The following is a 27,911-nucleotide window of genomic DNA, read 5'->3' on the forward strand; positions in this document are numbered from 1 at the left end:
TCATTAATTAATTGTTGAGTAACCGAGACATTTCACATATTATCAGTGCATTTTGCTTTATTAACCAGACCAACAACATAACGGCACATCAAAAAAAAAAAAAAAGCATTATGGCAGATCCCTGAAGCACAGTGACGTCATCCAGCTGAGCTCAGTCATTATTAATTGACGTCGCTTTGAAGTGACGCTTTAGATAGCAAGGATACTCCATTTGACTTTCTTCGGTTCCTCTCTCCTCACATCTCATCCTTGAATCCTTCCCTCACATCCTAAGGGGTGGAGCTAAGATGCAAGGAAAGGAGGCGAGGAAAGGAAACGAGGATGCACAAATAAGAAATGAGAAGCACCTAATGTCTTCCTTAATTTACGATCTCCCAGAACTGAGAGTTTCTGCTGGTGTGTAATCTGTTTTCTGATCCAAATAGAGTTCGATGTTCTTTTGTGATTTTTTTTGTTGTGATATAATTTGCTTGGGCCGGATTGCCTGAGTGCTGTCCTAGTCTGGACTGAGTTCCAGCACTAGCTGAGAAAGGGCGCTCTCTGGCTCTCTCTCTCTTTCTTTCTTTCTTTCTCTCTCTTTCTTTCTCTCTCTCTCGCTCTCTCTCTTTCTTTCTTTCTTTCTCTCTCTTTCTCTCTCTCTCTCTCACTCGCTCTCTCTCTTCCTTTCTTTCTCTCTCTCTCTCGCTGTCTCATTCGCTCTCTCACTCTCTCTCGCTCTTTCTTTCTTTTTCTTTCTCTCTCTCTCTCTCTCTCTCTCTCTCTCTCACTCTCTCCCTGGCTCATTCTTGCTCTCTCACTTGCGCTCGCTCTCTCTCTCTTTCTTTCTTTTTCTCTCTCTCTCTCTCTCTCTCTCTCTCTCTCCCCACAGTTGGTATGAGGGAGATTTAACCAAAACGAAGGCAACAGAAAAGATCTGGAGAAGTACTCACGAGTCATTTCGTTCGGTTTTTATTTAACGGGAGTTATAAACCGTCTGCAGTCGAGAACTGTCTAACATTTCGGGACATTTTCTGTCTATCTAACTATACCGCGCTACTGTCTGTGTGTGTGCGTGCGTGTGTGTGCACTTGATTTTTTATATATATGTATATAGAGAGAGAGAGAGAGAGATAACTCTGAGTCAGTGTGTGTGAGCGAGAGAGAGAGACTATCCATGGCGTGGTCACTGAGTCACCTCAGTGGTGTTTAATTGATGAATTTGAACAGGCGGAGACAGAAAGCATGAAGCATCATGTTCACTATCTGTTCCGCTGGGAAAAACCTGAGAACTGCCTGCACAGACCTGGACGAGTTTGACTCTATACGCAGTGTTTTACTCTACAGGTCAGTATTTTACTCTACAGCTCAGTGTTTTACTCTATAGCTCAGTATTTCACTCTATAGATCAATGTTTTACTCTACAGCTCAGTATTTCACTATATAGATCAGTGTTTTACTCTACAGCTCAGTATTTTACTCTGTAGCTCAGTGTTTTACTCTGTAGCTCAGTGTTTTACTCTATAGCTCAGTGTTTTACTCTATAGATCAGTATTTCACTATATAGATCAGTGTTTTACTCTACAGCTCAGTATTTCACTATATAGATTAGTGTTTTACTCTACAGCTCAGTATTTCATACTATAGATCAGTGTTTCACTCTACAGCTCAGTATTTTACTCTATAGAGCAGTGTTTTACTCTATAGATCAGTGTTTTACTCTACAGATCAGTGTTCTACTCTATAGATTAGTGTTTTACTCTACAGCTCAGTATTTCACTATATAGATTAGTGTTTTACTCTACAGCTCAGTATTTCACACTATAGATCAGTGTTTCACTCTACAGCTCAGTATTTTACTCTATAGAGCAGTGTTTTACTCTATAGATCAGTGTTTTACTCTACAGATCAGTGTTCTACTCTATAGATTAGTGTTTTACTCTACAGCTCAGTATTTCACTATATAGATTAGTGTTTTACTCTACAGCTCAGTATTTCACACTATAGATCAGTGTTTTACTCTACAGCTCAGTATTTTACTCTACAGATGAGTGTTTTAATCTATAGATCAGTGTTTTACTCTATAGATCAGTGTTTTACTCTACAGATCAGTATTTTACTCTATAGATCAGTGTTTTACTCTATAGATCAGTGTTTTACTCTACAGCTCAGTATTTTACTCTATAGATCAGTGTTTTACTCTACAGCTCAGTGTTTTACTCTGCAAGTCAGTGTTTTACTCTACAGCTCAGTATTTTACACTACAAGTCAGTGTTTTACTCTACAAGTCAGTGGTGATAACATTAACAGCTGTTTTGATCTAACAACCCTCTTCAACAATGTGTTGGTAATCAGCCTGAGCTCTTTCTGGTGTTTACATCAATACAAGAACAAAAAGAAGAAAGAAAACGCTGCTTAACTTTTATTATTTGACACGATTTCACATGTTCGTGTGGATTTAAATCTGAATGTAGGCCTAATAGACAGTATGTGGATATTACATATGTCGGGAAATGTTTTTAATCCTATAAAAATCCGAGAAAAAACGCGTTTGTTTTTGTTTTATTTTTGCAGTGAATGAGTTTTAAAACCATCCAGATCAAATATGAAGTCTATTGTTATCGGTACAGTCGGTACAGTTACATAATTTTGGGTTACAAACGTATATTTGCTTTTATTGAACATTAAAAAACATTTGAATGAAAGTTTACTTGTGTTTAATTATTTGTTTTTAAAGTAAACTCCGCCATCACCAGCGGTTTCTATAAGGCATAAAGGCATACAATGCATCATGGGTAAATTGTCTCGCTGCTTATTGATTATTTATTATTAATCAAATCCAAGCACTGTTAGTGTATTTGTTTTGTTTTTTTAAAAATGTTTTGACATTTATTTTATCAGCCATAAACATAATTGTATGCTTTTTCGTGATGTACACACAAACGAAAGCTTCCACGTTGCTACAGCAACCCCAGCCTTATCCAATCACGCGTCGATAACCTGTCACGTGCGCCCCCGTCAAGGACCCGTATGTGTACAACATGGCGAGTTCCTCTCACTTCTCATAACTATGCAAAAAAACCCAGCGTATCCTGAAAGAAAAAAAAAACCGAGCGAAAACAAGTGAAGTTTTGACAGGCTTTTGGAAAATGGAGTAATGGCCTATAGAGAGTTTGGAGCACGTTTTGAGAAGAATTCCGCCTGCACTTTGAGTGAGAAAGACGAAGAAAATGATGTGGCTGAAGTCAGCGATGGAAGTGATGCAGAGTCCAGTTCATCCAGTTACTCCGAATATTCAGAGTAAGAGCCAGCAGTAATGGGGGGCGGAGGGGCGGGGGGTTGTGCTTATCTAAAAAATGTGCATGGTTTGATCAAACATCACATATTACATACATCCTTCATATTAACTTTGTGTCTCAGATCTGTTCCATCTATTCTGAGCCTTAGTGCATCATTCATAATAGAAGAAGAAGCCTTTATTGGTCACATATACATTATAGCACAGTGAAATTATTTTCTTTGCATATCCCAGCTTGTTAGGAAGTTGGGGTCAGAGTGCAGGGTCAGCCATGATACGGTGCCCCTGGAGCAGGGAGGGTTAAGGGCCTTGCTCAAGGGCCCAACAGAGGCAGACCTTCTGATCAGTAGGTCTTCTGATTAGTAAACCAGAGTCTTAACCGTTGAGCCACCACTGCCCTCATGATCCAGACTATAATGTAACACACTCAAGTGGTGCCTGTGGCTCAGGTGGTAGAGCGGGGTGTCCACTAATCGTAGGGTTGCTCCTGATGGCAAGTTAGCACCTTGCATGGCAGCTCTGTTACCATTGGTGTGTGTGTGTGTGTGTTAATGAGACACAGTGTAAAGTGCTTTGGAACCACTTTTTTTTAAAGCACTATATAAGTGCAGACCATTTACCAAGTAGTCTTGGTCCAGATAATCTGGATGAAAAAAATAATAAAATACCCGTTCCTCTTTTAATAAAATAATAAAATACTCGTTCCTGTTTCCTGACTTTCAACTTTAAAGAAAAGTTCTTCCAATTTAGAAAGGCATCCTTCATAAATAATTACATGCTGTTCCTCAACTTTACTGAATTCATGGACATGGTTTTTTAAGAGCTCACCACAGAAATGGTGTGGTTCAGTTTAAAGCGAAAGGGAAGACAGCTTATGTTTAGGTGCATATTTGGTGTTATACTTTCTGCAGAGTTAGAGCATTTTGTGCTGAAAGGATTTGTGGTGTGTGCGAGGTTTCTCTCAAACAGGCCTTACACTTTGTAATGCACCCTGGAAGTTCACCCTGTGCTACCAGACAGAACTGTGGTGCGGTTAAAAAAAAAAAAGACTATTAGAAGAGGGCAAATGAGGGGAAAATGTAAAAACAGTATGGGTTAATGTCAGTGTGTGGTGTATCAGATGGACTCATGTTGTCATTTTTATTAATTTTAAACTGGGTCATTGAGTTCAGTCAGAAAATTCTGACTTTTATACAGCTACTGGTAGTATACACATGAAGACCATCACTTAATGCAACTTGTAGAGCCGAAAAGCAGCCTGAAATGGAAGATCACTTTCAGCTAAGCGTATGTTCGTGTGATAGTTCATAAAATTGAACGGCAGTTTACAGTCATAGACCTTTACTACATCTATTATGGCCTGTTGGCTGTTTTTCATAGAAACAGGCTGAATGCAGGCATTTATCCTTTCTTGTAAAATAATAGAATATAATAGTAATATAACATATAGAAAGCACTGTATGATACATGAAGTGATAGTGTGACATTGGGAATCCTCGAAATAATTATTGTCTATATTTTTCTGTCATAGTGAGCTCGAGCCTGAGTGGCTCGACGACGTTCAAAAGAATGGTGAGCTCTTCTATCTGGAGTTGAGTGAGGGCGAAGAAGAAGCTGTACTCTCTCACATCACCGCCAGTCAGTCTGCTGCCACCAATCATGTGCGTTTCAGCGAAAAAGAGGCCGAAATCATCACTGACAAAGGCAGCAAAAAACGTGCAGACTCTAGCAGGAAATCACAACCAAAATTCAAGAAGCTTGCTAAAATCCTCGGACGCAAACGACGTCCATCTCAGAGAAGCAGGGCTGATGGGAAAAACGGCAGAACTTCTCAACAACCGGCATCCATTTTGAAGAACCAGTCGGGGCAGCGGACAGGATTGGTGGTGCAGCAGCCATATTTGAAAGATGTGTGTGTGTACATCAACCCTAAACGACTGGGCAGTATTTCTCCTCCTCCCTCAGAGAAAGGGGGCTTGCTGGAGGCCTTATTGGGAGTGGTCCTCCGGGGTGGAGATGGTTTGAGCTGTAATGGGGAGAGACTTGTCATTCATGGACTGGTACCTCATAGTCCTGCTAGCAAGTGCGCACAGATTTTAATTGGTAAGGAGGCTTAAGCTTCAGTGCATTACATTTACAAAGTTTGACCTGATCTGTCATAGGAATTACTTACTAAATAAAGTAGAGCACTGTCAGTTAAAAGATGCGTAGTCTTCCTTCACCCTTCACCCTCTTATTCACCAGTCAGTTTTGCTTTCTTGGACTCTGAGCCACAGATGGCTGTGTCTATGATTACCAGTTTTCTGTGGCTTCACTCAAGAGCCCCAAATAAAATAATCGTAATACTGTAATGGACAGGGTGCCAGTGGAGAGAGGCTTAAACAGGGGTGATCTCATTCCTTTTCTTAGCAATGATCTGCAGTCTACAATCTGCATTCAGTAATAACTGAAGAGGACTTGTATACTAGGGATGTCACGATAGCATGAACATTTAAATAATTATAAGTGACATTAGGCTACATTTAGCTGACAGGACACGGGCTGAATGGCGATGCATGGTGGCCCATTCGGAGGTAGTTTATAACATTGCAATGTGTTAGCATCGTTAACAAATAACTGGCTATCGCTAACATTACATGGAGCATAACGTTAGCCGGTTTCACGGAAACAACGCCAGCTGCCTCAAACAAACATAATATAGGACCGTCTTTCAGGTGCTTCGCCAAATTCCAGGTGTTTCCTCGCTTTGTTTGAAATGAAGGATAGCATGAGTTGCACACCAGAAACTGATACTAGCTTTCCTCTCTTTTCCTCTCAATGAGTTGGGGCGGAGCTAAACTTGTTAAGCTAAGCTAATCTTCTGTAGTTTTTCCCCTGTGCCTGTAGGCGTTCTTCTTCTTCACCACTTGTGGACCGACTAAAACACTTGCGCGTATTAGCTGCCCCCCATCAGGTCCTGAAGAATTGCAACCACGGTACCTCCATTAGACTCGGTTCCTATGCTACTGCAGAAAAACAAGTACCGTCACGTTTTAAGAATGTTGGTACCGACTTGATACCAAAATATCGGTTCTCGTGACATCCCTATTGTATACACCTTTATAGTAATCATTACAGTAGGCTAGATGAGATCAAATAAAAGCATGTTTAAGTTTCTCTAGATTATGAAAAGAAATAAATGTTTTGATGTTAGTAAAAACTTGAAAGAAAGAAGCTGCTCTCTTGACATCAGATTTGATTTAAGGTTGAAGTCTGAGTTTAGCAGTAAAAAATACCCCCCAAGTTTCTAACATGAGGGCTAACACATTGTGACAGTGGTCTGATGTTATTTATTATTCTGTTGGTGGATTTGTGTGGGCCAAAGAGAATAACATCTGTTTTGTTCTCATTTAATTGGAAAAAATGATTTGTTTTCCAGCTTTTGATATTTTCCAGGCACTCGTTGAGACTCAGTGCTTTAGCTTGGAACTTTGCAGTAAAAATCAGCAGCATGTCTTTTTTTGTTTAATATATGTTTTATTCACAATATTACAATGGGCATCTGATAGTAGAGCTGATGAAAGGAGGTTTTATTGAGTACAAATCAAAGCATCTTTGTGGTATAGTAAACTAACTGGGAGATTCGGTATCAGACGTTGATTTGTCTCAGATGTGCGGGTTTTAAGCTTTCGACCAACGTCCTACTTCAGAATGACTAAGTTAAAATGTAAATGTAACAATGTGCAGGATTGTGTGTTGTACTATCCATTTTAAAATATACTAATGTACTAATGTTTGATAGAGATCAGTAGCCGATTATCATTTTTATTTGTAGTAGTTACACTGGAAGAATCCAGAAATCTCTGAAAAGTAAAGGAAATGTCAGTGTTGCGTGTATTTACACCCAATTTTCTGTGACATTTTCATCCACATGAAATGACATGCAAGCGAAATCCGCAGTAGTTCAACGTGTCCCATTCCAGACACACCAAAGGGATTCCAAAGGAATTACACAACTGAGTAAATCACCACAAGCTAGCTTTTTACAAGTGGCTCTGAAATTCCTGGCCATGTTAAAGCAATTAGGCTATTTAAATGTTTAAAATAACGCAGGGGAAATCTGTAAAACCGAGATAGGAGTGTACAGATCTACGAAAAGCAGGTGGAGCTGGGTTTTGGTTTGCAGAAGCACGATGATATGTGGACTTTGTTAGTGTATCTGAAAAACAGAGAATCATAGTTGCTTTTCCATATGTTACTAAACAAAAACACTTTCATGCTTTCAATATGGAGCGCTGAATGAAGGTGTAGTCTGTTTGTAATGAAGACGATATAGGTGATATTTAACAGCTTTATCTTTTATTCTTTTAGGTGACGTCCTTGTAGCTGTTGACGACGTGGATGTTACATCAGAGAATATTGAGAGAGTTCTGTCTTGTATTTCTGGACCAACACAGGTGTGTGTGTGTGTGTGTGTGCGCGTGCAAGTTGGTGAAGTAAAATACCTCAAACTTGTGGGATAGGACACAGGTATGAATACGTCTATGCACTGCAGGCTGAATAGCAAACTCCATCCATCTATTTTCTGTACCGTGGGGAGCCTGGAGCCTACCCCAGGGGACTTAGGACACGAGGTGGGGGACACCCTGGATGGGGTGCCAATCCATCGCAGGGCACAATCGCACACACACTCATTCACTTGAAATAAAACATTTGAGAAACGAGACCATTCAAACACAATTATTGAACAGAAAACAACATTTTTCTGAGAACGCAAAAATGAGAACATGCATTCATACCACATTAACTCACTGTTCAGGCTAATAATCGCAATCACAATAGACAGATGGGTGACAAATTAAAGGAAAAACCAGTGGCTCTGTGATGCCGTTGAATTTTGCTGCCATGGTTTGAGTTTACTTGTCCCTTTAGAGAGAACGGTCACTGAAAAACAATTCTGCAGTTCTTCTGATTGACATCTTTATCCTATGATGAAACATTTCTAGCCTTATGGCAGTGGTATCTTCCAGGATGGCTCCACCCCCATAAACGGGGCATGAGGGCTCACTGAATGGTCTGATGAGGATGAAAATGATGTAAATCATATACTGTGACCTTCACATATATATCTTTTGGTAAAATGGTGTTCATCATTGCTCCAGTACATTTCCAGAGAATCTGTGCATATGGTGACTCAGCACTTTACTTAGATACTTTATTTTGGTTGCTCCTTTAATTTGTCACTCTTTATATGCTCTATCGTGGTTATATTGGCATTCCAGTGCTCAATGTGAAAATCTACAACAAATACTACCATCCCTAGGTAATCATTTCTTACATCCCATAATAGTCAATAAAGTCTGCTGGGAAACCCACACCCCTACTTTACCACAACTCTGAGGAACACCACCATAATACGACTATAAAACTTAACTTCAAATTATTTACAGATGCTGTACATTAGACATTTCATGAGATTTCATGAGGTCCCCTCTGTACTATTATGGGTGTCAGTGGATCAGTATTTACTGCCCTTTTTAAAATCCTCAAAGATTCAAAAGAGCAAATTTTGTAGATTATTTACTTGTTTCTGTATTTTATTACCTTCAGTGTTTTATTACCTCTTGGGGCATTATAAGTGGTTTTTTAAGCAAAGCCTCTACGATGGACAGAAAGCACGCTAGTCTCCAACAGCGACCGAATATAAATTGTACCTGAGGAACTCAATTAGAAACAGCTGAGGGGGTTGAAAAACTTGAGGCACAAATGTATAGCTTCATGCTAACTTCTGCAAATCCCTTATACATTGGAGGTCACCTCTGCAATTTTAATGGATATTTGTAAATGGGCAGAGGTCCTAAATACAGCCTAGTCCATCACGATATTGCTACACCCTATGGTCCTTACTATGCAGTGTATTTTAAATAGTTTCAACCTGCCTTTAGGAAATCACTGCACACTATATCCAATTTTAGGAAGTTTTCACTATAAATAAGGGAAATTACTTTATCATTTGAATCATCCAGAGATTATTTTGTTTTGAAAATGGGTGGGAGATTTTCTAAATGGTTCGTGGAAAATTATTTTTGCTGCGGAATTACATATACATATATATATATATATATATATATATATATATAAAAATCTAAATCTGAACCAGCAACCAGCCCTTTTCAGCAAGTGCTCATAGAAAAAGATTAGGGTTCATTAAAATGTCTTATTTAAAGCAACTCAAAACCAATTAATCCCTTAAACACAGACTTCTGGTTCTAAAGTGCAGAGTAGCTAAATTAGAATTCAGAAAGTTGCGTGCCAGGGTAACATATGGTGACTACATGAGTTAATGGGAGGTCTGGAGAGGAGGAAAAAAAATAAAGTGCACTTTAATTTTATGAGGCATTTAAGAGCATGTCAGAGAAACTTAGTTGAGCATGTATTTTGTACTTGGCAACATGATTTCAGGTAACAGATAAAGCCCGGTTTGTACACCCTAACGTTATCGGTTACATCATCTGTGCTTGTGTGTGTATATATATATATATATATAATTTTTTTTTTGTTTAAACCAAAGTTATTTCATGTTTTGTTAATCCACATTTAAGTTCTGTATATAGGAATATAGATTGCTTCAAAGCATTTTCATCCATACGTGAAATTATCTTATTTTTCTATATGCACGCTAGTGTCCCAGAAAGCATTTCCTCTGATCTCTCCCCAAGCTGGTTCTGTTCATCTCAGCAGCCTGAAAAACATCGGAATGTGGATTACATGGTTGTGTCGCCAGTGTAGCGATGGTGGTTATGGCGCAACTCACATTTGGAGGCCACAGGAAAAGTGTTATTACTCTGCGGATGGAGAAGTGGAGGGGAAGACAGGGACAGATTAGAGGACGAGTGAAATTAAAGCGAATTACCTCAAAAGATTCAGAGAAGAGGCACAAAAAGACTTTTCCTTCATTTTCTCAGGTCTGCTTTACTGTTGTGAAATGACAGAATGTCGCCATGATTTGGTTAAAAGAGCTGTGTGCTGTTTTGAGTTCGCTGAGACGAAGACAGTCCAGACCAGTATGGTGTTTTAACAACGATGGACTGAAAATGATGTTTGCCAGCATTTCTTATCCATAGTGACATCACCAACAAAAACACAGAACTATATTCTTGGCCAGTGCACAAAAAGCAAATGCTGAATTGTACCTTTTTTTGGTAAAAAAAAAAAAACATTATTCTGAGGTCAAAGAGGTTCAGCATGAATTGAAATGGCCCATTTCTGTCTATTGAATTCTGCTAAAGGCCTGTGGGTGATCGTGGAGTTCTCACCATTCAGCTGCTCTTCAGTGGTTTTATTGTGGTGTCAAGGCTCAGCGCACAAAGTGACAAAATTCTTCCACATTTTTGATGCACAATTAAATTCCTGTATACACAATTGACTCTCACAGTCCGTGGTTGGAACTTGGTAAACACCTTAGCCTGTCATTCAGAGGTTTTATTGCCTTTTTGCTTTCTGAAAAGTTCAGTATCTTAGGAATGTGGTCTGAAAGTATTTTCCTGACTTACAGCAGTGAATAAATGTAAGTGGCAGCATTATTAAAGTTATTACAGTTATTCAGCTAAGTCATTTGTCTTCAGACAAAATTTAATAATTGTGATAATCTTGAACCATTTGATTAGCATTTGAGGTAAACTCTAATTGTTATTAGTATGTATTATGCATTTGAACTGCTTTGTGACTAATATGCCAAATACTAACTTAAACCAACCCCCAATTTATTTATTTTTTGAACACATTGGTTTATTTTTGGTCAGCGTGTGGAAACATGGTTTCGGCACCATCAGCTGGAATCAAAAGTGCGGCAGATCCAAGCATTATCCACTTGGAATAAAATAATCTCTTGATGAAGTGTAATGAATGTCCAGTACACGGCTGGTGTTGTTAACCATTTCTTCTCTTCCGTCCAGCTTTCACTGTTGCACGTACATACACACACTCAGATTATGCTCCACTCACTGCAGTTCTGCTCCGAGTCTGAAAAAGAACTGAATTTGGCTTTTTCATAGCATTGATGCAACATCATTTTCCCCATCACCTCAAAATGACCATTTAATAGCTGTACAGTAGTATAATTTTTTCCAGGGCACAGCAGTAGTATGTCAAATTTTCCTTTTCTGTGCCTTTTCTCAGCATTCAGTTCACTCTTTTGCTAAATCCTCACTAAATTCCCTAAAACATTCCTGAACTGCAGCCCTACCCTGAGAGAAAACAATAAAATTTGGTTTGGGACGTTGGATTTAACACAACACGGTGAATGAATTTGGTACCTTTTTTCAGATTTAGGCCACATTTTATCCTGGCATATTACAGTGATTTAACTGCTAGAGGAGAATTTTTGAATTTGGATAATATGTCAATTTGGACATTATGTCAGCCTTAGCTACTTATTATTGAATGCCATAGATTCTAAGTATTGTTTTGTTTATTTGTGCTACAGTCTGATGATAAGTGACTGTTAACTCCTGTTCTTTGACCATTTTTCAGGTGCATTTGACTCTGGAGACTGGCATTGCAGGCACTGTAATGGACTCAGAGGTGCCGAGACCGAGACCCACCGCCCCCGTCAGCCAGCTGGTGCGTCTCCTCTGGGGTGAGGACACCACGGAGCTGCAGATGAGCGTAGCACACATTCCTCACATCATCATGTACCTGTCACTCAAACTGGACTCTGAGTCGCCTCAGGAGGAGGTCAGTGATTCTCTTGTCTTCAATCATCTCTGTACGTTCAGTGAGAAAGTCGGAAAAAAAGTAAAGTGTGCTTTCATTTTATGAGGCGTTACAAGAGCAAGTCAGAGAAAGTTACAATTGTTTGCAGACATCTGTGCATTTGTTTTTCATTTGGCAAAAATGATTTCAGCACTGCCCAGAGAGAAAAAATATTATGGTTTGAAACCATGGATTCAACAACACAGTGAATGAATTTAGTGCCTTTTTAGATTGACCTTGAAATACCCCTGTGATTTGTCTGGTAGAGGAGTATTTGGATTTGAGTAATGTACAATGTTACTGTTCAGTTAATTCATGTAATGTAATCATTATTATGTCTGTTTAGCTATTTATTATGAATACACTGTCACATGTCATGATTTTATTGACCTGCGGTGTAACTAACGTCAGTGTTGGCCCAACTTTGGCTATACTCCATCATGTTTCATTGACATGGTTGTACATTTGAGTGTTACTGCCGGTATTGTGTACAGAATGATTGTAGATGGAAAATTAGCGCTTGTATATTAATTGTGGTTTAAGATGTACATATATCTCTTGAATGTCTCCTTGGTTAATGCTTATTAATTAAATCACAAAGAATTATGCCCAACAGTGCTATTAGAGAATAGTTTGTACCAGCAAGTGTTTTGGAAACATTAAAAAAATGTCCAATTAATCTGCCCCACATCATAATCTAGACCTTTCATCGGTTAATTTCTACCAGAAGGAGCTGCAGCAGCAATGACTGCACACATCAGCTGCATAGAACAGTGTCTTAACTCAACAGCAACAGGAGATGGGTTTGTCCTGAATCATTTATAACATCACACTGACAGTCTATTAATAACATCTGCTCCTGGGAGGATCAGTCGGTCTTGTTAGTGCCATGAAACACTTATTTCGATTTAAATTTATGCAAAGCTGGAATTGCAGTGAAACTTTTGAGAGTCTTGGAACCTCTCAGCTGAAATATTTCCAAACTCTTAAAGTCCAGTCTCAAGCTGTAAATCACTCACACTGAACGTGTGCACATGTCCCGAATGACAGTATTGTGCACAATATAAAGCAGAGTGCATGAAGGTGATGTTTATTGAGTGCATGTGAAGTGTGTTGTAACTGGATTTATTGGAATGTTCCAAAATGTGAATATTTGAACTGAGTTGATTTATGGCACCGTTACTGCAGAGTGTGTGTACTTGTTCATGAGCTTCACTTCCTGTCGGTCCAACTGTTCTCCCTGCTCAGTGTCTATATCTCAAATTCAGTATTCAACTAACGTTTGTGAAGGTCCAGTTTCATGCAGTTCTTTCCTCTTAGGACTCTTAAATTTGAAGTGTTGAGGGGTTTTTTTTTTGCCTTCGCGCTTCACGTTACCACTCTTGACTAGCATCACAAACACAAAAACATCAGTTTTAAACTTGAAGCAGAGAATAAACATGTTCATCATGTTCTGATTATTCATCTTTAAACATTTTGTGGACTTGATGAGCTACCTTCAGCTAAATAATTGACAGAAATGCATGTAATTTGATAAACTCCATCATCTGCAGAAGCCAAGCTGATTCATGTGTAGAAATCTGGAGGTTTTTTTTTTTCACCGTGCTGTCTTTCCTAGTTCCACATCCAGTGCTCCAGCAGGTGAGCCCCGATATACATTCCTGTTTGGTCATAACATCACAAATTGAAAGCTAAACCAACCTGATCAAATATTTTATGGTTATTCACATCATTAAACAGCCTTTACATGAACAACAGACAATTTAAACATCCAAAATGTTCTCTTAAATGTTTTACTCCTCATTTGCTTCAATTTAAACCGCTACAACCTCTGATGGATCTAAGCTCCTCTGCTGTGTAGAGCAGGCTGGGACTGCTGAGTGCAAAAAAATGTCCAGCATTTTACACTTTTTTTTTTTTTAAACTAAATGTCCCAGTGTGAATACACTATGCACACTACAATTATGCAGTTTAAAACATAACACTGATGTGCATGGCTTCTGTGTGTTTATGTCTGTGTGCGTGCATATAAATTTCGATCTTTGTGAGGAGCAAAAAAGACCAGATGTCCTCATAATGATGGGATAGTGTCAAATGTGTCACAATCATCTGCTAATAAAAAAAAAAAAGACTGTTTTATTTGAAAATCTAAAAAGGATTTCTGTATGGGAACTGAGGTTAAGGATAAGGTTAGCTTACATTGTGTCAATAGAAGGGGTGTGTGTGTGTGTGTGTGTGTGTGCGTGTGTGTGTGTGTGTGTGTGCGTGCCTAAGGATTTTGTGTTTTCATGTTCTGTTGTGCTCCCATGAGACCCTTTCTCATTGTTCTTTTCAATCCTGATCTTGTTTTGTGCATGCACACACACACACACACACACACACACACACACACACACACACACACACACACACACACGTGTCCTTCAGGTTTCTAAAAGGTTGAAGTGTTCTGTTATGCATACTAATTAGTACTCAGTAAAAAAGGGTCCCCACCTTTTCATCTTCTCTGAATGAATCAGCATTACGTCATTCTTCATTCTCCTTTATTTTAAACTAGACCAGATTCTTTTTATAGAGCGTGTTTCTATAAAACAGAATTCTGTGGAAAACTGCTTGTTTTTATGTTAGTACATTCTGAACCAGGGTTATGGTGATACTTGTATATTCATTCTTTACTTAAAACACAAATAGAAATGAATGAAACCGGTAGGCCATTGTTTAGTGCCTCAACAACAAAAACCTTTATACAGTACTGTGCAACAGTCTTAGACACATGCAAAGAAATGCTGTAGAGCAAAGATGCCTTCAAAATAATGACATTAAATGTTTCTACATTTAAAATAAAATACTATAAAGAGCGGTAAACAGTAATAAATGAAACAAAGTCAATATTTAGTGTGATAAAAAAAAAAATAGTCTCAGGAACAATGTGTGCAGTTTTATAAGGAAATGAGCTGTAAGTTTCATTATTGAGGATCTTATAGAATCAGCCACGGTTCTTCTGGAGACTTTCACTGTCGCTTCTTATTTTTGCAGCAAAACCCAGCAGCCTTCATTGTGTGTTTTGTCTGAAAAGTGTCTCTTACGTAATATGTTGCTTTCTTTACTGACATACCAACATTTTCTGTTACATTTAATTTTGTGCTAGAAAAAAATTAGGGTTCCTAAAACCTTTGCTCAGTACTGTAAATCTTTAGCAGCCCAGCTATGTCATTTTAATATGCATGTGCCATGACCGCTGTCACTGTGGCACTTTTAAACCATTGACCGAGCCTGAGGTCCCTTGCTAAGCCCTTTGAGTCTTAAAATTCAAGCAATGTGGCAAATTAATCCTGAGCTACATTTAAATCTGGCTGTGTTCACTGTGTTTATAAGAACGGTGGTTTTTTACGACTTGTAAGTTCACAAAGTCTACATTTGAGGACAGCTCTGGTTAATGCTGTGTTGACTGTGATTTCTCAGGATAGCAGAATTTGTTTACGGTTGATGCTATGTGTAATGACAGTTTACGTTTAGTCATTCAAAGCCTTTTCTTAGTACACGTCTGAAAAAAAATGCCGATTGTCTCGCTTTCATTGTCATTGTACCTTTACATCGTCCAGATGAAAGACTAAAAAGCTATGAGCTAACTAGCTAAATTGTTCGTCTTATTTGTTAGCTAGTATAACCTTGCCTTCCATATTTCCCATTGTGAACTGTAGTGTGTTTTCTTCTTCACAAACTGAAAGCTTGAATTCGCTAGTTCTTTACGAATGCACATCTGGACTCAGACACAAATAGGCACTCTGTGGAAATTCTCTGTTCATTTATAAACTCCAGAAACACCTCTGGTATCTCTGTATTGAAGTGCTGTTGCATTGACGTGTTGCACTGTCTCTCTGCAGCAGGAGATCTTGTACCAGTACCCAGTGTCTGAGGCAGCAGCACAGCTGAAGGGAGTGAGAGGAATCTTCCTCACACTGTGTGACATGCTGGAGAACGTCACTGGAGGACAGATAGTCAGGTAACATTATGACTTCTTTACATTTGAAACACATCCATTCACAGCAAATGATCATTAAATCAGTTGTGGGCCTGTCACATCTCTTACATAATGAACCAAGCGCAGTTATTTGAGCTGAACACAATTATGTATTTCTATTTATTTATGATGTAGTAGAACCTATCGGCAAATCTAAGGGTCGTTGTGAATGAGTTTATCGATATAATCAAAGTGTTGTTCTTTGTGTTTTAGTTATTATTCGTGATTAAAGGTTTTGATCATTGAACTATTGCTCCGTTTGGCTGAAGCTCTTTACTCAGAATTTCCGAATTCTGGTTATGAAAAAAAAACATAAGAAAACATCCTCTTAACTTACTATTCAGAATCTCAGGAAGGGTTTTAACATCATATCATCGTGGCTGCTCACTCAGTCAGCAGTAAATAATATGGCTGGGATATATACTGACATAATATCGATATTGTGATAAATGATTACACAATACAGTTTTCTGAGATATCGTTGGTATGGTAATGTATTTTTTAAATGTTTTTAATAATTACAAATTAAATTGTACTGAATGGATGCCGTTGATTTGACATAATTTAAAAAAAAAATCTTTGTCTTTGTAGGCATTAAAGAAAAATACCATCAAAGTCAGTTTAAGTTTTTTTTTTTTTAAAAAACAAACAATTTTACTACTGATTTGCAGACAGTTTGTTAGCTAAACTATATATCGTGATGCGTATCGTGTATCGTAGAAATGTCCTCTAGTATCATGATTTATCTGTAAATAAAGTACTGTTTCTATAGATTTTAATAAGGTTATAGTAGCTTTAGCTCATCAACATACAGATATATTAGTTGGTTAAGTCTGTAACATTAACCATACAGTTAGGCGATTTGAGATCTGCAAATACATCATCAAAGTTTTTAAAAAATTGCACATCTCACTTGCTAGCGTCTTGCTAGTTCATGAGGTTTCAGTGCTTGGACAGAACAAATAAAAGGCAAGTTTTAATGGAGGCAGTCATGCTGTTTCCCACTTTGTAACTGGAAAACATGCTGAGGTTACTTCCTACTGGAGATAAGTCAAACGCAAAATAAGATGATGTGCATTAAACGTATGTGAATTCCAAACTAAATAAACATATGTGTATTCCAAATGCTTTCAGCATAAACCATGAACTACTTCAGTATTTTCCTCTCGTGAGTGTTGAATGATGTGTGTGTGTGTGTGTGTGTGTAGTTCATCTCTATTACTCAGAAAGCAGTTGGTCCATGTGGGTTATTGGAAGGAAGGAGAGAATCTGCTGGTGATCGGTCTGCCTTCTGACAGGTAGTCATGTGACTACGATCCTCTCACACCAACCACAGTTACAATGCATTTAATTCTCATCCATAAACGTTTAAAGGAATGGTTTGGAGATAAGTGAAATTTTCAACAGAGTTATCCTGTTCACTTGAAATGAAGTCTATCAGCCAAAACATTTGTTTCTTGTCTGATGTTTGGTTCTTTAGTTTTGCACTGCAGATACGAGGCTAATCTAATATAGTTATGAAGTTAATGGACGTCTGTCTCACCCAAAATCTTTTACGCGAGCATCTACTTAAAATCACACATGTAGTGATGTCACACAGACTTACTGATGTGATTTAGGACACAGTGTAAATTACTGTAGTCTATAGACACTAACACATCTTCGCCTTGAACACGTTGAAGGTGGGTGGACATCTTGAACAATTGTCACTAATCTAGTCAATAAACTTTGGCATCGTTGTGGCTTTTCAGTATTTTGCAGTGATGTGTGTTGTCCTACAGGGTGCCATTGCTGCATCTGCAGACCGTTATAAATGGATTGGTGCGAACTCTCAGGGTCATGTACGGCTCTCTGCACAGGTAGGTGCTGTTCCTCTACACTGTACACAAACATCAGCCTATTTGAGTGGTTTCATTTTCTCTTCCTTCTTTTCTATTTAGGCCAATTTGATAAGAACACTGTTAATGCCTGTTTTTTGCCTTCTATAGTTCTTGAGAACTGAACACGGCTTTTGCTTATGTGTGTGTGTGTACAGATGGGTGGGGCAGAGGGCAGAGAGAGTGAGAGTGTTTGTGCAGTTGTTATTGTGTGGTTTAGTGTATTTGTATGGTTTTGTAGCTTTGTTGTGGCAATAGAAGTAATTTAGCAGGAAACTGAATGTAGAAAGTCTGGAAAGTTAAAAGAAATCTGAGAAAAGCTTGGAAAAAATGTCCTGGAAAAGGCAAGAACATTGTTAAAATGGGCCTTTTATGGCAAACAGTGTCTATCTATATTTCTCAAGCTTGGCTTACACAGTGTTGCAAATGTAACATTTTAAAATTTGAGACGCTGGTCAGGAAGTGTGAATACACATAGCAGCATGTTTTTGGGAGTTGGGAGTAAAGAGAATCCAGAGGAAACCCATATGTACACAGGGTAAACTTTTAAAACTCTGGCACATAGACAGTAATTCAAGCTCAGCATCGAACCAGACCCTGGAGCAGGGAGGCTTCAAAGCTACCCACTGCATCAAAACCACCACCACTATGGCACCGGAAAAAGAAACAGCAACAAAAGAAATAAAATATTTCTCCGTTTCTCCGCAGTGCCTTCTGTGAGGTGGAGAATGCACCTCGGCTGGATCATTTCTTCTGCCTGTTCTTCCAGAGACTCATCCAACCCTCTCGTTTGAGTGACAGCCCTGGCTCCTCCCCCTCCAACATCTCTGGGACCCTCTTCCTAGATGACTTACCCGCCATGCGCTGGCTCACTTTACCGCCAGACATTAAGGCATGTCCTCTAATGCAAAAAAAAAGTTTTGAGAAACTTGTAGTAAAAATTTTAAGTGTTATTTCAGAGGAAGTGGTTGAACAGAAGCAAGCTAACTGGAGATATTGTTGATAATAGACACCACACATGCTTGTTATATAATATGAATGTTAAAAGTGATTTACAGTATAATTACAGGCTTTTGCAGCAGCTTGATGGATTAAAAACAGCTAAAGGAAGTGTGTTTTCTGTGGCTAACGTGCCTCTCTGTGGCTAACGTGCCTCTCTGTGGCTTCACAGGTCGAAGTGGACACTGTTCTGTCAGACTTTGAGTCCTCAGACTTTGGTGACATGGTGAGTGGGGGAAAATAATGGCTATTCTTCCTTTTTCTTCATTATTAATTATATAAATAGAAGCAAAAGTACTTTCCAATCATCTTTTTTTAAACTGTTTTTGGTTTCAACAGTCAGAAGACTTCTATGGCATGAGGCGTTTGTACGTCATTTTAGGGTCCTGTCTCTTCTACAAGGTGAGTCTGTCTCCCACTGGATTCCCCTACAGCTTTCATAAATTCTGTAGCAATGGAAATATTCACAATAAGCAGGACTTGATCTGTGTAAATGCCAGCCAACTACTGTACAAGGGATGGGTTAAATTATGGATGAGAAGACGGAGAGGGTGATTCAGTTACTTTAAAGTGATCGTTTGAGCAAAATTAAATTCAAATATGGTCCAAAAAATATAACCAATCAGCCTAAATCACCCAAGATTAGCCATCGGGTGAACAAAGTCTTTATAAATATCATCCTCTAAACTGTATTACTATAGACTAAAAGACATTGTTTAACTTATGAATACGTTAGACAATTTCATTGAAGCAATACTGTATTTAAACTATATATTTATATTTATATTAGTATATATTAAAGTCTGTATTTAATTTTTTTTAAATGAACATACACATTGAAACTATATTACCATCCAAATAACTTCAAATGCAAATGTACTCTTCAGACTTTGGGCCAATGTGATTCTTTCTTCAAGATGGCTGCCACTTTTTTTTTCTCTGAAGTTCCTTTGTTTATGTTTATAGGTAACTGTGTCTTAAATGTATGTAGACAATACTGTACAATGTGACAAAGGTGGGTGTGTGTGTGATGATTTAGACATGGAGTTGAACAAATGCTAAATTGGTAGATATATTTTTTTTTGTTATTTGCATTAGCCTCATATTTTTAGTACAAAACTAAAAGAACATGAAAATGAACAGATTCTGGCCGTTGCTGTGAGCATAGCGAGCAGGAGTGCTGAACCGAATGTGATGCAAACGCAAAATAAGAGCGAAACTAAAGAAATAAACACAGTCATTGCAGGTTGTTTAAGCCTTAAACCTGTTCTCTTTCCACTCAGGGTTATCTGATAGCGAACCACCTGCCTAAAGAGGACCTGCTGGACGTGTGTCTGTACTGCCAGCACTACTGTCTGCTGTGTCTGGGTGCAGAGCAGCGTGTGGGGCAGCTGGTGGTGTGGAGGGAGGTGTTCCTGCAGCGCCGCTCACAGCCCGAGTCCCGCACCTCTACCTCTACTTCCACCTCCACATCCCGGCCGGGCTACTGCGAGTCCCACGGCCGCTTCTTCCTCCTCGTTGTGGGTCTGGTGAGGGTCGGGTTTATTTTTATCATCATCATCTCATCTCTATATACATTCACTGAAGGGTGACATGAAACAATATTGCACAAGAACCATATACAAGACAATACAGAGGCTCTGAACACAGAAATACACAAACATGCAGACAAGAACAAAGAACAAATGTAGCGGTGCACACAGTACAGCAAATACCCAGTACAGTAAATACACAGTACAATACTCAGTACAGTAAATACACAGTACAATAAATACTCAGTACAGTAAATACACAGTACAGTACTCAGTACAGTAAATACACAGTACAATAAATACTCAGTACAGTAAATACACAGTACCATAAATAGTACAGTAAATACACAGTACAATAAATACTCAGTACAGTAAATACACAGTACAATAAATACACAGTACAATAAATACACAGTACAGTAAATACACAGTACAATAAATACACAGTACAGTATCTGGAACTCAAGTGCAGCATTCAATTTTAGAGAAAAATCCATCTGCAAGTCCACTTGTAGAGTACACTACAAAAATAATAACTGAGGCAAATCCATGCTTACCAACTATTTGGTAAAACTTTGTATGGAATTACTGAATGTTTTTCATTTATTTGTTATTTAACATACAAAACATTAATGAAGATTTACTGTATATAATCTGTTTTTAAAATCTATGTACAGGTGCATGTAAAAAAAATTTGAATGTTGTGGAAAAGTAATTTTTTTTCCTGTAATTTAATTCAAAAAGTGGAACTTTCATATATTCTAGGTTCCTTACATGTGAAAAGCCTTTTCAAGCCTTTTTTGTTTTAATCTCGATGATTACGGCTTACAGCTCATGGAAATCAAAAATCCAGTATCTCAACGTATTAGAATAAAGAATTTATAATACAGAAATGTCGACCTTCTGAAAAGTATGTTAATGTGTGCATATGCGTCTTACCTGGGCTAAGGAGAAAAAGAACTGGACCGTTGCTCAGTGGTCCAAAGTTCTCTTTTCAGATGAAAGTAAAATTAGCATTTAAGTTGGAAATCAAGGTCCCAGAGTCTGGAGGAAGAGTGGAGAGGCACAGAATCCAAGTTGCTTGAAGTCCAGTGTGAAGTTTCCACAGTCAGTGCTGATTTGGGGTGCCATGTCATCTGCTGGTGTTGCTCCACTGTGTTTTCTCAAGTCGAGAGTCAATGCAGCGTCTGCTGGGAGATTTTAGAGCACTTCATACTTCCATCTGCTGATGAGCGTTATGGAGATGCTGATTTCCTTTTCCAGCAGGACTTGGCACCTGTCCACAGTGCCAAACTACTAGTAACTGGTTTACTGACCGTGGTATTACTGTGCTTGATTGTCCAGCCAACTCTCCTGACCTGAACCCCATAGACAATCTATGAGAGACACCAGACCCAACAATACAGACGAGCTGAAGGCATCTATCAAAGCAACCTGGGCTTCTATATCTCTGTTCTAGTCCGTGATATTTTCAGTAACTTTATGCCGTTCCATGGATTATAGTTGATTTAAGCCTCTATTTCTTTTGCTCTTGTAAGACACTGGTCTTTTTAGGCGTCTGTTCTCTTCAGAGCAGCTTTTACTCTCGAGCTTCTCTCGAGGTTCAGCAAGGCATTGCAGAGACACATCAAATCAAACAGTTTAACATGTCTCATGGCTTTTATTCATTGGAAAGTCTTTGATGATGAACACCCCAGGCCAATTGAAACTATTTAAACATATTCAGATTTTTAAAAATACTCTAAAAGCACATTGGCAGGTATTTTGCTTTCAACACTCCAGGTATACAATTATTTAAAAATGTTACCTGTGTGTGTGTGTGTGTGTGCAGTGATGCCATGCTGTTTTATCCAATATCCTCTGAGCTGCCCCGCCTGTAGCTATGTTTCCCTGCTGCTAGTGTTATTGCTGCACATTCCTGTCAGAACTTTGTGCAGAGTGTTGGATCTCCAGCGGTGCAGCGTTATTCTCTCTCCGGAGCGCTGTTTCTCTTTCTCACACTTTAGCCACGCTGCTTTCACTGCATGTTCTTATTTTGTGCTCTAATCCCATCAGTCTCTCGCATTTCTTTCAATCCTTTCTCTTTAGCTTACTCTCAGTGGGCTTTCTCTCGCTCTTTCTCTCAGTCTAGTGATTTTCCTTCTCCTATACCTTAAGATGAATCAATGTATATAGATATTAAAATGATATAAATGACTACAACGAGAACAAGAAAAGTCAATTCACTTTGCGCATCACAATTTATTCATTCAACATTTTTCTTTTTTCCTGTGTCTTATATATTTTCAGAGACATTATATGCAGTGTGTGTTGCTGGAAGCCGGTGGTTGTGCGTCTCTCGCTCTTGGATCTCCTGGTCCTGACTGCATCTACGTCGACCAGGTCAAAGCGACTCTCCTGCAGCTGGAAAGTCTCGAGTCTGCAATTGAAGAACGCCTGTCAGCTCCTCCTACTCCTTCCCTGTCCTGTGCCGACTGGTTCCTGCCTTCCGGTGGGCGCGACCGCCAGGACATCATTGGCAGCTCACCCATCCTAAACCGGCTGACGGCAGCCATCAAGCCACCATCACCCGGCACAATAGGTCGAAGCCTGTTCAGAGAGGCGGGGTCAGGGCTGAAGGGCAGGAAGCCGAGCCCACAGAGGAGTGTGTCGGACAGTGGGAGTGAGGGCCGAAGCGAACAGGGTGACTTTGGGCTGAGGATGCCATCTGCTGGTACCCGCAGGGACTCGCTGGGGTCTGGGGGATCAGACGGTAGTGGAGGCAGCGGAGGACTGTTTAAGGTTTGACGTTTAAGCTTTCTACTATTTAATGACCTGAGGTTTTTGATGGGTTTAAGGTGAATATGTTCTAAAAAGTTTCGTCCCTCGATGTCTTCTGTAGTAAGGTTTAAGACAAAAAAAAACACCAAAGCATGCACTGAGCTGATCCAATTTAAATAAATCCTCCAGCATATATTAACCTCTAATCTATAACCTTTACTTCATCTGTAATTCTTGTGTGATTACTATCGACAATAATTTGGACATGTTTCCCTGGGCTGACAAAAGAACAGAAAACCCTAAATTCACCTCTAAATTCAAAACTATAACTATTAGACTTATACAATAAAGGTGTTAGCATGAGGCAGATATGAGAGAACATCCTACCACACTGTTCTTCTGCACTTTTATCCAACTTTCCAACACTACAATATCAACGGTAAGACAAATATACTGTATATTGTGTGTTACAAAGTGCCTAATTAGAGTGATCCAGCTGAGCTAGATTTTTATTTCATTACAATTCTCAGCTCATTTCTACCTATTCCTGTTTAGATTTTCAATTTGTGGAGTATTTAACTGGAACTAATATATTAACATCGGGTGTTCAAAAACTTGAAATCCGATGAGCTTTATTGAACAAGTCTGTGTTTTATAAACGTTTTACTGCAGATTCCCAAACTTAAGCAGCCCAATCCGTTCTATCTGGGTTCTCTGAAGAAGAGTCTGACTGAGAGGGAGGCTGAGGAGATGCAGAACACGCTGAAGTGAGTCTGGGTGAAAAAAGCCAGGACATTTTTATTCTGAATAATATATAATAAATGCCTTCCTGAGGTAACCTTGCACAAGCAGCACTGTTTTTGTGTGCAGGAGTTTAAAGCTCTTTATGGGTTATATCCCAGGACTTTGTGTTGATGGCAGTGAATTAAAAAAAAAATCATTTTTTAATTTATATATCTATCTATCTATCTATCTATCTATCTATATATATATATATATATATATATATATATATATATATAATTTTTTTTTAAAGAACAGTGTTGATTAACTGTGTGTGTGTGTGCAGGCTCACGGCAGGTTTGGAAAACACACTCTTTCACTATATTCTGATGGAGACGGTGCAGGGCATCTTCATCACGCCCACACACAGAGAGGAATCACAGCTCAGCGGCTCCATTCACCCTCAACTCATCCGCAACTTCCACCACTGCTGCCTGTCCATCCGCCACGCCTTTCAGCAGAGCCTGCTACCACGGGTGTGTGTGTGTGGTTGAGCGTGTGTCTGTGTCTATATGTGTGTGTGTGTCTAATAAGTGTGGGTGCGTGTTTGTGTGTGTTTCTGTGTGTGTTTCTGTGTGTGTGTGTGTGTTTGTCTCTATAAGTGTGGGTGGGTGGGTAGATAGTGCCTGTGTGTGGGTAAGTGTGTGTGTGTCTGTGTAGGTGTGTCTGGGTGGTTGTTTGTGTGTGTGTGTGTGTGTGTGGTTGAGCGTGTGTCTGTGTCTATGTGTGTGAGCGTGTGTCTGTGTCTGTGTGTGTGTATGTTTGTTTGTGTGTGTGTGTGTATGTGGTTGAGCGTATGTCTGTGTCTATATGTGTGTGTGTTCTTTTTGTGTGTGTCTATAAGTGTCTGTGCGTGTGTGTGTGTGGTTGAGCGTGTGTGTGTGGTTGAGCGTGTGGCTGTGTCTATATGTGTGTGTGTTTCTGTGTGTGCCTATAAGTGTTTGTGTGTGAGTGTGTGTGGTTGAGCGTGTGTCTGTGTCTATATGTGTGTTTTTGTGTGTGTGTGGTTGAGCTTGTGTCTGTGTCTATATGTGTTTTTGTGTGTGTGTGTGTGTGTGGTTGAGCGTGTGTCTGTGTCTATATGTGTGTGTGTTTCTGTGTGTGTCTATAAGCACACAGTTATAAACTCCAGGTTTGAACAGACTGCTTGTATGCAGTGCCTGTGCATATGTGTGTGTGTGTAGTGTAGTGTAGATCTGAGAGGGAAAAGTGTCTGTAATGCGTACATGGAAGGTAGAAGAGTGTGTTTGTGTGTTTGTGTGGATTTGTGAGACTGTGAGTATGTAAGGAATAAAACACTGAGACATGCTGTTATAGGAAAATAATGAACGGCAGGGTTCTGTGATCACCACCCATTACCACTCTGAAAATATTGTGTGTGTGTGTGTGTGTGTGTGTGTGTGTGTGTGTGTGTTGTAGCAGGACAGAAGAGGAACTGACAGGCCCCACACTTCTCGAGGCCTCGGTCCAGTTAAAGAACATGGCATTTTGTTCCAGTGCAAACCTGAGAACTGGACCGACCAAAAGAAACCTGCTCCCACAATGACCTACTGGGTTATCGGGTACATGTTTCCATATTTCTTCCCTGATGTGTTTTATATAAAGTTTATGCTATAAGTACAGCTTTTCTATCCAGTATCCAAAACTACAGCCATTACACCAGTGGTGGAAGAAGTTGTTCAGATCCTTTACGTAAAGTAAAAGTACTAATACCACACTATGAAAATACTTCACTACAGGTAAAAGTCCTGCATTCAAAAACTCGCTTAAGTATTATCAGCAAAATGTACTACTAAGTATCAAAAGTAAACGTGCCCATTGTGCAGTAAAATGCTCCCTGACAGTGTTTTACTATTATATATGGTGTTTTTGGATTAATATTACAGCTGCATTAATGCGTATGTTGCGTTTTACTGATGTAGATGTTTTATATAATGTTTTCTTATATAATGTTTGTTAGTTTAATCTACAGCGGTGCATGACATTCTATAAGATCATTAAATATTTATCGTGTCGCTGTGCTGTGAGAACCATTTATCTCTAAACAAGTCGACTTTTCATGAGCTCGGACAAACAGCCCTGTTTTCAGCTTGGTGACGATGCATTTTCCCTCTAATCCAATGGGGTGGAGGTTTAAATAATTCATTTTAGATGAAGAAGTAGGACAATTTTCACTTAATCCTTCAGTGTATCACAAACATTCAAAAGCACAACGTATAGAGATATGCAGTTTTCACTGGACAGGAAGGGTATGAAAAATTGTAATCTGAAAAGTAACTAGTAACTAAAGCTGTGAGACAAAATGTAGTGGAGTAAAAAGTACAGTATTAGCCTCGGTGGTATAGTGGAGTAGAAGTATAAATTTGCATAAAATGGAAATACTCATGTAAAGTACGAGTGCCTTGAATTTGTACTTAAGTACAGTACTTGAGTAAATGTACTTAGTTACATTCCACCACTGCATTATGCTTTTATCCATTACATTCCAACTTTCCAACTATTGCAATCAGACTGAAGCTGTCTCGAATACACACACATACACACAAGGATACTTCACATCAGCAGTCAGATGCACCAGTTAATCCTTCAGTGCATACTCAGTGAATACACTCACATACACACACATACACACATCAGCAGTCAGATGCACCAGTAAACAAGTAAACAGTTACTGCGTTTGAGTTTACAGACTAAAAATGTACTGGTTGATATTTTTGTATCAGGTATCTTGAATAAGGGCAAATTTATATAATATTTTTAATATGTAATGATTATAACTTAAATGTAATATTATTTAGTCGGTTTCTGTTTGTTTCTTTAACCGGATGACTTCTTGTTCTATTGGCAGATCATTTTGCTTCTTTCTAGAAATAAAAGCTTAAAATTAGAAATATTATTGAAATATCTGCACAAGATGATTTCAAGCTTGAAATTAGTTTAAAAATGTCTTTTTTAAAATATATATATATATATCATCTCCATGTATAGAGACAATCTATACTAAGTTTATATTTTATTCACTGTAATAATAGGAAATACTGCTGTAGATAAAAAGATCATTTCACCTGCTTTCATTTTTTTTTTTTGCAGTGCAGCATAATTTGAATGTAACCTTACGTTATAACTTCAGACTTATACTTTCTTACCGCTGCCATAAAACAACTATTTGTGAAATCTGTGATCAGTGTGCAGAGTAGAAACTGCATGTTTACCAACTCTAAATGCATTGTGTTCATTTTATTTGATCAGTATAATGAATTCTTTACATGGGAATTATATTATTGTATAATGACCAGACAATGCTATTGAGCTGAAAAACACTTTTTGTAGCAGCACATATGAAAGAGCCTTAAGGTAAACTACAAATAAGATGTTTTTATATTGGGCAGGATTACAATCGCTTTCCTTATCTAGCACAAAATGTCCCTTTGTCTGTATCTCTCAGACTTCATTTTGGGCATCTGTAATTGATTTTCTGTTTTGTAATTGATTTCCTGTTTGATGTAATTGATTTCCTGTTTGTTGTAATTGATTTCCTGTTTGATGTAATTGATTTCCTGTTTGTTGTAATTGATTTCCTGTTTGCTGGACAATCACTTTAGACAGTGGAGATTTTCCTTCAGGACTTACAACCCCCGTTTCATTGTTCTGTGTTGCAGGAGGATGGTGCTAGAACCCGTCCCTCAGGAGTTCTACGTGTGTTTCCACGACTCCATACCGGAGGTCCCTGTGGAGATGGCCTTCAGGCTCTCGTTCGGCCTGGCCATGTGATTTATTCAGGCTTCCTGGGTCACTTTAATATTAAAAACCTGCATAACACTTCACGAGGAATAGAGACACTGAAGCGGAACGATGGATTAAATAAAGGGCTGAATTCAGGGTCCTTTAATTTTTTTATATATATATATATATATATATATATATATATATAT

The 27,911-nt window shown here is 38.7% G+C and overlaps 1 protein-coding gene across 4 annotated transcripts; it reads left to right on the plus strand.

Moving 5' to 3' along the window:
* Window positions 1-912: 912 nt before the first annotated feature.
* On the plus strand, window positions 913-27,868 carry intu (inturned planar cell polarity protein). Of its 4 annotated transcripts, none has more exons than XM_053629551.1 (16): window positions 913-1,323; window positions 4,806-5,377; window positions 7,625-7,710; window positions 11,786-11,989; window positions 15,892-16,010; window positions 17,237-17,326; window positions 17,810-17,887; window positions 18,614-18,797; window positions 19,077-19,130; window positions 19,244-19,306; window positions 20,188-20,433; window positions 22,726-23,217; window positions 23,869-23,963; window positions 24,266-24,455; window positions 25,399-25,541; window positions 27,639-27,868. In XM_053629551.1, exons 1-16 carry the CDS (start codon window positions 1,232-1,234, stop codon window positions 27,748-27,750), a joined length of 2,820 nt encoding a protein of 939 aa, XP_053485526.1. In that variant the 5' UTR covers window positions 913-1,231; the 3' UTR covers window positions 27,751-27,868. The 4 variants fall into 4 exon arrangements, with proteins under 4 accessions (XP_053485526.1, XP_053485527.1, XP_053485525.1 ...); XM_053629552.1 differs by having other exon boundaries at window positions 25,402-25,541; XM_053629550.1 differs by lacking the exon at window positions 913-1,323 and adding an exon at window positions 2,769-3,276 and having other exon boundaries at window positions 25,402-25,541.
* The last annotated feature ends 43 nt before the right edge of the window (window positions 27,869-27,911 follow it).

The sequence above is a fragment of the Ictalurus furcatus genome, chromosome 7 (assembly GCF_023375685.1).
Source record: "Ictalurus furcatus strain D&B chromosome 7, Billie_1.0, whole genome shotgun sequence".
Classification (NCBI taxonomy): Eukaryota; Metazoa; Chordata; class Actinopteri; order Siluriformes; family Ictaluridae; genus Ictalurus; species Ictalurus furcatus.